The sequence below is a fragment of the Scyliorhinus torazame genome, chromosome 8 (assembly GCF_047496885.1).
Source record: "Scyliorhinus torazame isolate Kashiwa2021f chromosome 8, sScyTor2.1, whole genome shotgun sequence".
Lineage (NCBI taxonomy): Eukaryota > Metazoa > Chordata > Chondrichthyes > Carcharhiniformes > Scyliorhinidae > Scyliorhinus > Scyliorhinus torazame.
The window spans coordinates 152,745,225-152,758,686 of NC_092714.1; the positions used below are offsets into that span (position 1 = coordinate 152,745,225).

General features: G+C 53.8%; 1 protein-coding gene across 1 annotated transcript in view; it reads left to right on the forward strand.

The window, feature by feature from the left end:
• The first annotated feature begins 4,821 nt into the window (after positions 1–4,821).
• Positions 4,822–13,462, forward strand: part of vwa8 (von Willebrand factor A domain containing 8) — a 625,928-nt gene continuing 617,287 nt past the window's right edge. The window contains exons 1-2 of the mRNA XM_072514383.1: positions 4,822–5,197; positions 10,117–10,194. Coding sequence (XP_072370484.1) covers positions 5,056–5,197; positions 10,117–10,194 — 220 coding nt within the window. The 5' untranslated portion in view covers positions 4,822–5,055. The remainder of the gene's footprint in view (positions 5,198–10,116; positions 10,195–13,462) is intronic.

Sequence of the window (13,462 nt, forward strand, 5' to 3'; positions counted from 1 at the left end):
CCTTTGGTTTCTCATCTTTTTTTTTTCTTAGCTTACTCCGCGTTGCTGGCCTCGAACAGGTTTTGGAACATGCCAACGAATTGCCCCCAAGTATCCAGGAAGCCTTCCTCTGACCCTCGGGTGGCGTACTTAATCTTCTCCAGGCGGAGAAATTCCGAGAGGTCGGTGAGCCAGTCTGCAGCTTTGAGTGGTGCTGCCGATCCCACGCGAGCAGGATTCTCCGGTGTGCGATTCGGGAAGCTAAAGCACAGGGGTTGGCCCCCTTTCCCATGTGAACTCTGATACCCCGAAGATTCCCACTATTGGGCATGGCTTCACCCTCACCCCCACAACCTTGGACATTGCCTCGGAGAAGGCTGTCCAGAACCCAGCAAGCTTGGGGCAAGCCCAAAACATGTGGTGTGGTTGGCCGGGCCCCTCTGGCACCGCTCACATTTGTCCTCCCCCTCCGGGAAGAACCTGCTCATTCGGGTTCTGGTCAGGTGCGCTCTGTGCACCACTTTGAACTGCATTAGATTTAGCCTTGTGCAGGAGGAGGTGGAGTTCGCCTTGCTCAGTGCTTCGCTCCAGAGTCCCCATCCTACCTCTGTCCCCAGTTCATCCTCACATTTTTGTCTGATCTCAAACAGTGGTGTTTGAGCTCTGTCCAGAGCTGTCCGTATATTTTCCCACATAGCTCCCCCTTCTCGTTGCTTGTGCCTATCAGGTCCTCTAGTAGTGTGTTTTCTGGGGCTCTGGGGTACCTATTGTCTCTTTGCGGAGGAAGTGTTTCATTTGGAGATGTCTCAATTCCTGTCCTTTTGCTAGTTTTCACTTCCTCATCAGTTCGTCCAGGAGCAGGTCAACTGCATAGAGTGAAACTCTGTGCTCTCTGTCTCCTCTCCGGATTCCCTTCCAGCTTTTCGCATCCCGCAGGGCTATCGCCAGGGGTTCGATCGCTAGCGCGAACAAGAGTGGGGACAAGGGGCAGCCCTGTCTTGTTCCTCTCTGTAGCTGGAAGTATTCAGAGCTGGTGGTTAGTTTGGACACTTGCTTTGGGAGCGTTATACAGGAGTCTCACCCAGGCGGTGAATCCCGCTCCTAGCCCAGACCATTCCAGTACCTCGAGGAGGTAGTTCCATTTGACTCTGTTGAAGGCCTTTTCTGCGTCCAGGGAGACGATCACTTCTGGTGTTCTCTCTCGGGGGGGGGGGGGGGGGGTTCATTTTCACATTCAGCAGCCGCCTGATGTTCGCTGTGAGCTGCCTACCCTTGACAAAGCCCATTTGGTCCTCTGCGACCACCTCTGGGAATAACATCCCAAAATTCACCTTGTTTTTGTGTTGTGCTTATTTTGCCTTGTTGACTACAGCCCTTCTTTTGTCCAGGTCCACCCCAATGTCCTGATACACCCTTATGTTCTTCCCTTCCCACGAGCTCTCTCTCATTTGCCAGGCCCACTTTAGGATTGTCTCCCGGTCTTGGAACCGGTGCAGCCTTGCGATAATCGCTCTGGGCTGCTCCCCGGCTTTGGGCTTGGGTCGGAGCGACCTGTGCTATTTCTGGTGGGTTTGGGACTACCTCCTTTCCCACTAGCTTGCCCATCATTTGGGTGATGTGGCCTGTTGGGTCTCTGCCCTCTATCCCCTCTGGCAGACCCACTATTCTAATGTTCCGCCGTCTGGACCTATTTTCCTGGTCCTCCACTTTCCCTCTTAGGCTCCCCTGGGCCGTTACTAACCTTTTCACCTCGGCTTCTAGGGCTATCACCCTGTCGCTCTGGTCCGAGGCGACCCTCTTCAACTCCAGAATTGTTTTTTCCTGTACCTCCATTTTTCTTTCCAGACCTTCGATGGGCTGCTGCATTTTGTGCGTCGTCTCTGCCAGCGCCTCCTTCACCATTGCGTGGAGCTCCGACCAGAGCGCCTCCTTTATGCTGGTCGCTGCGACCTGCTCCCACTCCGCTGTTTGGTCCACCATCCTTTTCCCTTTCAGGCTCGCCCGAACCTCCGTCTCGTTTTGTGGGGCCGCCTGCCTGCCCGTCCGCCGCTCCAGCACTTTTCCCTCACTGCTGGCTGGTGCAGACATGACAGGTTGAATGGCCTCTTCTGTAACAATTCTGTGAAAACATCAAAGCCATAACTGAAGTGGTATGGTAAATCTACTTGAATAACTGCACAAACGATACGATGCAAAGCTGAGTCATTTTGTGAACTTCTCTGGGCTTGATTGTTGCTTCTCCTCCCATGCGCATTCCTCCACAAGTCTCTCAATTTGATTCAGTGCAGAGAAAAGTTGCATTGGGACAACTGGCTTCATTGCCAGCCACTTCCTCAGCAATTGTACAGACCAGGATACGTGGCCAAGGTGGTGTGTCTACCAGTGCCTGCTCATTGGATCCACTGGTTTTAGTCTTTCTCATCCTTAGACCCAATAACATCAGCATGCGATGCAGCAGCAGTAATTTTAGTATCTCCTGAAAAATCAATCCCGCTGACGTCCTTACCACCAGCTCACCCCACCATGTCCAGACCTGGACGTAATCGCATGCTGGTTTTTGAACCGGCTGATCCACGAGGCGGAAACTGGATCACTCCGCCAACTTTTTTGCCTTCTCCAGTAGGATGAGGTCAGAGGGAGCAGGAAGATGAGATGCTCTGACCTGCTTGAACCAGTCCAGCAAAGCCGATTCAACATTGGGACAGGCTGAAGTCCGTACACATTTTCGCCGGCTCGAAAAATTCTGCTAGTGGTCAGCAGCAATTCTCTCCTTGTTCTTCAAGTAGGTTGAGAGGGTGGCGGGAGGGATGTTAAATATTTGCGCCACCGCTTTCTTCATCTTTTCAGGGTGCTCCTCCGCCTATTTGATAATCTTGTATTCTTCCTCGATGGTAAGGGTCTTGTACTTCTGGCCAGTCATGCTTGCAAAGCTACTCAGTCTCCACTCGATTGGGTGTGGGGGCAACGGTACTTCTGCAAGGACTTGATGTTGATCGGGAAGCCATTTGAATTAAGCAGTACATATATCATTGATCAAGACCCATTCGTGACAGGAATTCAAATGAATAATCCAAATTAAGCAACTCATCATCAATATGAGATTTTGATTCGAATGAACAAACAATTGAAATTCAGAGAACTGAACCATGGCTGCAATGTTTCCACAAAAAAATTAGCAATGTTCCCTGGAACTGTGACCCCAAATTTAACAACAGGAAGGCTGAGTGTGATCCTCACCCACCCTGATCCTAGTGGCCCCCCAATGACTCCAGCCCCAATCCTACTGTCCCTCAGTGACCCCAGACCCGACCAAATTCTCGCCTAGTGGACCCAGGCTGACCCCACTCCACCCCCAGTGACCCCAGCCTCAACCTACAGTACACTGAATGACGCTACCTCCACCGCACTATACCAACGCTAGCCCCTCACCCTGATCCCAATGCACCCTTAGTGACCCCCGCCTAGACCCTACTGCACCCTCAGTGACCCCCACCCTGACACACTGCTCCTTCAGCGACCCCACTCCTAATACCACTTTGACCCTAGTGACCCCAGCCTTGACCTCACTGTCCCCTCACCCGCCTCCAGCCCATTTCTACTACATAGTGACCCCAACCCTGACCCTGCTGCACCCTCAGTGACCACAGCCCCGACCCCACTCTCCCCTCAGCGACACTAGTAACTCCTGTCTTGACCTCACTATCTCCTCAGTGACCTCAACTTGACCTCAAAGCACCTTCAGAATGTTCTCCATTTTTGGGGACAGCCTATTGAACAATTTTCACTACAAGCCCACTGACTCCCACAATTAGCTGACTACATTCAGCTTCCTGTAAGGATCCAATTCCATTCTCCCAGTTTCTCCTACTTCTTTGTTCTGTTGATACAATCTTTCATACTGGTACTTCTGATATATTTGATCCCCCCCCCCCCCCCCCCCCCCCCCCACACATTGTGACTTGACAGCCACCTAGTTCCTATCCTGGTTTCGTATCCCACCCTCTCTTCTGGAACCACCTTTGTCCTCTCCTTCCATCCAGCACACTCAACAAATCATTATCTGCTACTTCCACATCTCCAGTACAATGCCACCACCAAATAAGTTCCTCTCCTGCTTTCAACATTCCAGAAAGAACTGTTCCCTACGTGATACCCAGGTCCACTCCTCTGACACCCCCGACACCCCGCTCCTCTCCTATGGCACCTTTCCCACCAAGCGCAGGAGATGCAAGAAACACCTTTTTACCTCCTCTCTTTCACTTTCTGAGTACTACAAACATTCCTTGAAACAGCAATTTATCTGGTACTTCTTGCAACTTTGTATGATGCAATTATTGAGCACGATGCAGTGTCCGCCGCCAGGGAGACTAAATAAAAGATTGGGTGACCGCTTAGCGGAAAACCACTGTTGAGTCCGCAGGGGTGAGGCAGGGTGGCCTGCCAGACATAGAATTATAGAGTACAGAAGAGGCCCTTTTTAATTCTCCCAAGTTGCTGACCTCGGCCTGCTGCAGTTTTCCAATGAAGCTGAGCACAACCTCAAGGTGCAGGGCAGCAACTTATCTCGCATAAGGCATCAAACAGCCTCCTGTTTACAGGCGTGATGCAACAGAGAGCTGAATGTATTTTTAAACAAAAAACAACGTTTATGTTATGAATCCCATTAACAATTTTCTCCTGAGGAGAACAAGTTTGCATCTTAACCATCAGGTGATGATAATTATTGCATTTGCTGATTCTCTTTTGTTACCTGTCCACTCCCTTTGATACTGCACCATGTTGTCATTTACTCACTCTGTCAAATATCTTCCCTTTTTTAAATTTCCTCCTCCTCACCTGTCTCTCTAAACTTCTCCCACCTTTCCTCATCCACACACTGCCCGACCTGAGGCCTGGCCACAGCCGGCGCTCCAGTGTTCGGCGGTTGTTGCCTCCTGGGGGCGGAGCCGCAGCTCTGCCTCCACCGGAACCGATTGAGAGACGAACCGGCTTCCCGGGTCCGCCGGCCGGATCTTCCCCCGCTAGTGGAAGGCAGCGGAGCGGCCGCCAGCACGTGCCCTCGCTCCCCCACCCGGGATGCAGTCCCGGCTGCTCCTTTTGCCGAGAGGCGGTGACGGAGCTGCGGCCCTGCGGAGACTCACTCACATTGTGCTGAAGCCGCTGAGCGGAGCCTGGCCCGCGGCCTCCCCCCGGATCAGGCGCCTGGAGACGGCGGCAGGTGCGACGGCTTCATTCCCGTCGGTGTCTTAGAGCCAAAGTCGCGTCCCCTCCTCCTCCCCCCCCCCCCCCCCCCAAGACAGCCCCCAATGAGAGACCCCCCCTACTGACAGACCCCCCTCTACTGTCAGACCCCCCCCCTACTGTCAGACCCCCCTCTACTGTCAGACCCCCCTCTACTGTCAGACCCCTACTGACAGACCCCCCCCTACTGACAGACCCCCCCCCCCTACTGACAGACCCCCCCCCTACTGACAGACCCCCCCCCTACTGACAGCCCCCCTACTGACAGACCCCCCCCCCTGACAGACCCCCCCCTCTGACAGACCCCCCCCCTACTGACAGACCCCACCCCCTACTGACAGACCCCCCCCCCTACTGACAGACCCCCCCCCTACTGACAGACCCCCCCTACTGACAGACCCCCCCCTACTGACAGACCCCCCCCCTACTGACAGACCCCCCCCTACTGACAGACCCCCCCCTACTGACAGACCCCCCCCTACTGACAGACCCCCCCCTACTGACAGACCCCCCTACTGACAGACCCCCCCTACTGACAGACCCCCCCCTACTGACAGACCCCCCCCCTACTGACAGACCCCCCCCTACTGACAGACCCCCCCCTACTGACAGACCCCCCCCCTACTGACAGACCCCCCCCCTACTGACATACCCCACCCCCTACTGACATACCCCACCCCCTACTGACAGACCCCCCCCCTACTGACAGACCCCCCCCCTACTGACAGACCCCCCCCCTCCTGACAGACCCCCCCCTACTGACAGACCCCCCCTACTGACAGACCCCCCCCTACTGACAGACCCCCCTACTGACAGACCCCCCTACTGACAGACCCCCCTACTGACAGACCCCCCTACTGACAGACCCCCCTACTGACAGACCCCCCTACTGACAGACCCCCCTACTGACAGACCCCCCCCCCTTACTGACAGACCCCCCCCTTACTGACAGACCCCCCCTACTGACAGACCCACCCCCTACTGACAGACCCACCCCCCCTACTGACAGACCCCCACCTACTGACAGATCCCCCTACTGACAGATCCCCCTACTGACAGACCCCCCGTACTGACAGACCTCCCCTACTGACAGACCCCCCCTACTGACAGACCCCCCCTACTGATAGATCCCCCCTACTGACAGACCCCCTACTGACACCCCCCCGACTGACAGACCCCCCAACTGAGAGAGACCCCCCCAACTGAGAGAGACCCCCCCAACTGAGAGACCCCCCCCACTGAGAAACCCCACCACTGAGAGAGAGCCCCCGCCGAGAGCCCCCCGCCGAGAGCCCCCCGCCGAGAGCCCCCCGCCGAGAGCCCCCCGCCGAGAGCCCCCCGCCGAGAGCCCCCCGCCGAGAGCCCCCCGCCGAGAGCCCCCCGCCGAGAGCCCCCCGCCGAGAGCCCCCCGCCGAGAGCCCCCCGCCGAGAGCCCCCCGCCGAGAGCCCCCCGCCGAGAGACACCCCCCCCACTGAGACCCCCCCACTGAGACCCCCCCACTGAGACCCCCCCCACTGAGACCCCCCCCACTGAGACCCCCCCAACTGAGACCCCCCCCACTGAGACCCCCCCCACTGAGACCCCCCCCACTGAGACCCCCCCACTGAGACCCCCCCCACTGAGACCCCCCCACTGAGACCCCCCCACTGAGACCCCCCCCACTGAGACCCCCCCCACTGAGACCCCCCACTGAGACCCCCCCACTGAGACCCCCCCCCACTGAGAGACCCCCCCACTGAGAGACCCCCCGACTGAGAGACCCCCCCGAGAGACCCCCTCTGAGAGACCCCCCCCACTGAGACCCCCCCCACTGAGACCCCCCCACTGAGACCCCCCCCACTGAGACCCCCCCGAGAGACCCCCCCCGAGAGACCCCCTCTGAGAGACACCCCCCCCACTGAGACCCCCACCCCACTGAGACCCCCCCCACTGAGACCCCCCCGAGAGACCCCCCGAGAGACCCCCTCTGAGAGACACCCCCCCACTGAGACCCCCCCACTGAGACCCCCCCCCACTGAGACCCCCCCACTGAGACCCCCCCACTGAGACCCCCCCACTGAGACCCCCCCACTGAGACCCCCCCACTGAGACCCCCCCACTGAGACCCCCCCACTGAGACCCCCCCCACTGAGACCCCCCCACTGAGACCCCCCCACTGAGACCCCCCCCACTGAGACCCCCCCCTCTGAGACCCCCCCTCTGAGACCCCCCCCACTGAGACCCCCCCCACTGAGACCCCCCCCACTGAGACCCCCCCCACTGAGACCCCCCCCACTGAGACCCCCCCCACTGAGACCCCCCCACTGAGACCCCCCCACTGAGACCCCCCCCACTGAGACCCCCCCCCACTGAGACCCCCCCACTGAGACCCCCCCCACTGAGACCCCCCCCACTGAGACCCCCCCCACTGAGACCCCCCCCACTGAGACCCCCCCCCACTGAGACCCCCCCCACTGAGACCCCCCCCACTGAGACCCCCCCCCACTGAGACCCCCCCCCACTGAGACCCCCCCCCACTGAGACCCCCCCCCACTGAGACCCCCCCCACTGAGACCCCCCCCCACTGAGACCCCCCCCCACTGAGACCCCCCCCACTGAGACCCCCCCCACTGAGACCCCCCCCCACTGAGACCCCCCCCCACTGAGACCCCCCCCCACTGAGACCCCCCCACTGAGACCCCCCCACTGAGACCCCCCCACTGAGACCCCCCCACTGAGACCCCCCCCACTGAGACCCCCCCCACTGAGACCCCCCCCCCCACTGAGACACCGCCCCCCCACTGAGAGACCACCCCCCCACTGAGAGACCACCCCCCCACTGAGAGACAGCCCCCCCATTGAGAGACACCCCCCCCCCCACTGAGAGACACCCCCCCCCACTGAGAGACACCCCCCCCACTGAGAGACACCCCCCCCCACTGAGAGACACCCCCCCACCCCACTGAGAGACACCCCCCCACCGAGAGACACCCCCCCCCACCGAGAGACCGCACCCCCCACCGAGAGACCCCCCCCACTGAGAGACACCCCCCCCACTGAGAGACTCTTCCCCCACTGAGAGACAACCCCCCCCCCCCCCCCCATCGAGAGACACCCCCGTTCTCCCATTGGGGGACACTGCCGTCTCCCACTGGGGGACACCCCCGTTCCCCCACTCGGGGACAGCCCCGTTCCCCCACTTGGGGACACCCCATTCCCCCAGTCGGGGACACCCCCGTTCCCCCAGTCGGGGACACCCCGTTCCCCCAGTCGGGGACACCCCAGTTCCCCCAGTCGGGGACACCCCCGTTCCCCCAGTCGGGGACACCCCCGTTCCCCCAGTCGGGGACACCCGCGTTCCCCCAGTCGGGGACACCCCCATTCCCCCCCTCGGGGCACCCCGTTTTGCCACTCGAGACAACCCCACTCTCCCAATGAGAGACACCCCTTCTCAGAGAAATCCCACCCTCATTCAGAGACACCCCACCCCCTCTCAGAGACACATCCCCTCAGAGATCCCCCCCCAGTCATAATAATAATAGTCTTTATTGTCACAAGTTGGCTTACATTAACACTGCAATGAAGTTACCATGAAAACCCCTAGCCGCCACACACCGGCGCCTGTTTGGGTACACAGAGGGAGAATTCAGAATGTCCAATTCACCTAACAGCTACGTCTTATCGGACTTGTGGGAAGAAACCAGTGCACCTGAAGGAAACCCGTGCAGACTCGGCACAGACAGTGACCCAAGCCGGGAAACAAACGTGGGACCCTGGCGCTGTGAAGCAGCAGTGCTACCCACTGTGTTACTTTGCTGCCTACAGCTACCGTGCTGCCCATTCCTCGGGGACCACCTGACAGAGACACCCGCACCCTCTGAGACAGCCACTCACACCTGACTCAATGTGAGACTTCTCCTCTCAGACACCACCCCCCTCTTAGAGACCTTACCCCCCTCTCAGAGACCTTGCCACCCCCCCAAGCTTAGAAACCTCTCAGATCTCCCCAGAGAATCTCCATCTCCGAGAAATCCTTCTGACCACTCCTTTGAAGACTCCTCAAACTGTGTTTGATAACCTCCAGAGAAGCCACAAAGCTCCTTCGCTCCCCAAGAATCCTCTTTCCTCAGCGACCTCTTACCTGAAACACTTTTCCCCTCAGGCACTCTGCCTACACAAACACCCTTCCGCCCTCAACACCTCCCCAATACTGTCCCCTGTGACGCTCCCTTCCCCAGACTCAACAGATCCTTTCAACAATTATGAGATATATAATGGAGCACAGAAAACATTCGGAAATGCTTTGGTGTGTGAGGGCAGCAGGCTAAGAAGGCCCATACAACACTTTGAGATATCCTAAGGATGTTGTAGATGACTATAAGTATAAGTTCCTTTCTGTGGCTATTTTTCCCCCTGATGTCTCTATGCCTTTTCTTTGTGTCTATCTCATTTTGTCCTCCATTTCTTCCTTTGATGAAACACTTCTTTATCTGTCGGGTGATGAGTTGGCACATGGTTGTTAGGAAGGATGAACTCAATATGTGATAGGAAGAGGAGTGGGCCATTCAACCCTCAAGCCTGTTCTGCCATTCAATGAAATTGTCTGATCTGTCATCAATTGCTGCTTGTGGAAGAGCGTACCAAACCTTTAACTCCCTTGGGAATAAATGTATAAAATTAAAATTTGTGTTCTCACCAATGTACGGTTGCTGAGAATATTGTCAAATGTTGTGCTGCTATTTTGGATTCTGGTACTGATGACCTGTGGATAATTGAAAGTGGTTGTGACCCATTTGATGCTGCATTTATATTACCATAACTAGCAGGGGATGTTTTTCAATTTATAATGCAGTTAACTGAAGTGACAAATCTTTTCAAAATGTGAAGACTTACCCTGTCTATTCTTAACTTTGTAGGTGACATCATTAGCATTGGTGATGTTCAATATAAGCTGAAACACCCTAAAAACCCTGAACTGGTCCCCTTCAAACACAGTAAGTAAAATTGTTACTTTCCTTTCAATTATTCTTAAATATTTTTCTGCTTTGTATGCTAGTGACGTATGGTTGGGACTGTGAAAGTAGGAAAGGCTTTTCGGAAAACTGGTTTCAATTATAAATGATATTAATAATGAAGGAACTGTGAATAATGACCTTTTTGTTAAAATGTTTCTCAATACACTTTGAATGAGCACTCAATAGTGTTACAATCCCAGCTGATGGTATTACTGGACAAGTCTGATCCCAGGAGAATCGGCTTGCTCGATCTTAACTTTTTTTTTTGATGAACAGTCACAGGACTGCTGATGAACTTTTAACAAAAGAACAAATATTTATTAAACAAGAAAATATTATCTATAATACACTGCTCCTTCACCCATGCCAAACCTTTACAGATATACAGATTTGTAAGGATGACACAAGTTGCACAATTTATTTTATGCTCTAATGTTCTCAGTAAGTACACAGTCCATGTAAACCAATAGGCAAAATGTGGTCAGACACATCACATTCGGGGGTGGCATGGTGGCGCGGTGGTTAGCACTGCTGCCTCACGGCACCAAGGACCCGGGTTCGATCCCGACCCCGGGTCATTGTCCGTGAAGTTTGCACATTCTCCCTGTGTCTTTGTGGATCTCACCCCCACAAGCCAAAAAGATGTGCAGGCGAAGTGAATTGGCCACACTAAATTGCTCCTTAATTGGATAAGAAAAAGAATTGGGTACTCTAAATTTATAAAAAAAAGACACATCACATTCCACCACCCAAAACAACTCCTGCGCCTTTCTCATCAAATCTTCTCCCCCCCGGATGCTTGTCACACTGAGCTAACTGGTCTGACTGGAACGCTGGCTTTCACATGTGGGTTTCGAAACTCCACTCTCGAAGAAGACACTTCAGAATCTCCTCTCACCCAAGACTTTCCCTCAGACGCCTTCACCAAGGATCCACGTCAAAGGTTTCAACTTCCTTTCAAGCTTCCATGCAATCTCTCGGGTACCAAACCACACCAACGGGACACCACTGCTTCACAGGCTGTATTAAGGCATCACCAACCTTTTCACCTCTCTATTCTTGCTAGCCAATGTCTCCAATCGGCTGCACGGTAGCACAGTGGTAAGCACTGTTGTTTCACAGCGGCAGGGTCCCAGGTTCGATACCCGGCTTGCGTCACTGTCTGTGTGGAGTTTGCATGTTCTCCCTGTGTCTGTGTGGGTTTCCTCCGGGTGCTTCGGTTTCCTCCCACAAGTCCTGAAAGACGTGCTTGTTTGGTGAATTGGACATTCTGAATTCTCCCTCTGTGTACACGAACAGGTGCCGGAATGTGGGGCTTTTCTCAGTAACGTCATTGCAGTGTTAATGTAAGCCTACTTGTGACAATAAAAATTATTAAGTCTACATTTTGCAGTTTTATCTTTAACTGGAAAGCTCTCCGGCCCCTTTGTTTACCTTCGGTGAAAAGCACCTTATTCAGCTCCCAGCTCTTTGTCACTTTGACTTCAGCCTTCCTGGAACTTTAATCCTTTTAATTTCCTGGTTTCTGGGACTTATTTTTTGTCCCTTTGTATTGTCCTATCTGTACTGACAGTCTATGGAATGCTCCTTGCCTCTGATTTACTGGTTTTAGCCTGAAACTCAAGTGCTTCTGCTTTTCAGTGCGAGCCTTTGGTTGCTAAGCAACAACATCGTTTTTTAAACCCTATAATTGCCTTTATGTCATAAAACTTTCATTACAATGTAGGTAAACCCACAGACTTGTCAGCACTTTGGTTTAACATGAAGTTAAACTGAAGTTTTAACTCTTTCTCAGCACACAAATACAGAAACATAAATTAAGCTGAAACTTTAATCTGCACCTTATTTCTAACACAATACAAATGTAGATTACGTAAACCATCTCTATTTCCTAACAATACAAACCTTCCTAATGCCTTGAGCTGCTGCCTTGAACCATACAGTCCATTTGGTACGATGGATCTCGCAATGTTGCTGAGCAAAACGTTCCATGAGCTTGACCCAGTGATTAAGGAATGGTGATATGTCTAAGTTAGGATGGTGTGTGACTTGGAGGGCAACGTGGAGGTGGAAATGTTTCCATAGATCTGCAGCCAGCATCCTTTGCAGAGATGGGAATCTGAGACCATGACTTTTGTCAGGCTACTGCTTGATTAGGCTGTGGTGCTGCTCTCTTAACTGGAATTCATGGAAGACATTTTGCTTCACAACCCTGGCAAGGGACCTTTTTATCCTGTTGCTCGAGGACAGCAAGGTATTTTCTCTACTTTAAACTAACTCCACTCCCTGATGTTTCTTTGGAGCTTAAAAGCTACATTTAGCAAATAGGTTCTCAGAGCTCTTTAGTTCACCCATGTTACCCTTGTCTCTGTCTGGATGGTCCCTCACTCTGATAACAAGTACACAGTGTACATGCAGCTTTCAGCCCAGTCTGTAATGCGGCCTTTGACCACAAGCCTCAATTGAAGATAATATTCCACTGATTTAATCTCTATACTACTGAAAATATTAAAATGCTTCCTCATTAGTGAAATAAATAAGAGATGTGCCTTTGCTATTTTCCTTTTTTGTATAAATTTAGAGTACCCAATTATTTTTTTTCCAATTAAGGGGCAATTTAGCATGGCCAATCTACCGAATCTGCATATCTTTGGATTGTGGGGGTGAAACCTATGCAGACATGGGGAGAATGTGCAAACACCAAATGGACAGTGACCCAGGGCCGGGATTCGACCCGGGTCCTCAGTGCCGCAGTCCCAGTGCTATCCACTGCGTCACATGCCGCCCTTTTTTGCTATGTTCTAATTGGATGAAGTGGGTTGGTGCAGACTCGGTGGGCCGAATGGTCTCCTTCTGCACTGTATGTTCTATGTTTGGTCGCATGCAAGTTGTCGATCCAGTCTGATTCTTTCTTTTCTTCCTCGTGGTTTGGTGCAACTGAATGGCTTTCTGGGTCACCTCCGAGGTCAGTCAAGTCAACCATATTGACAAGGGGTCACATATAGGCCAGACAGAGTAAGAATGGCAGTCTCCGCGAGGACCTTTAGTGAACCAGTTGAGAGTTTAAAGCAATCTGGCTGCTTCACGGGCACTTTTACTGATTTTGCAAATTTTTAAAAAAGCTCAGTTTAAATTCCCAAACTACCCCGGCTCGCATCCTCTGGATTTGTTTCTGGGTCTATAAATTACAAGTTTATTAACCATTAGACTGGCGTACCTGCAGCTGTCCATGTGAAATAGAATCATA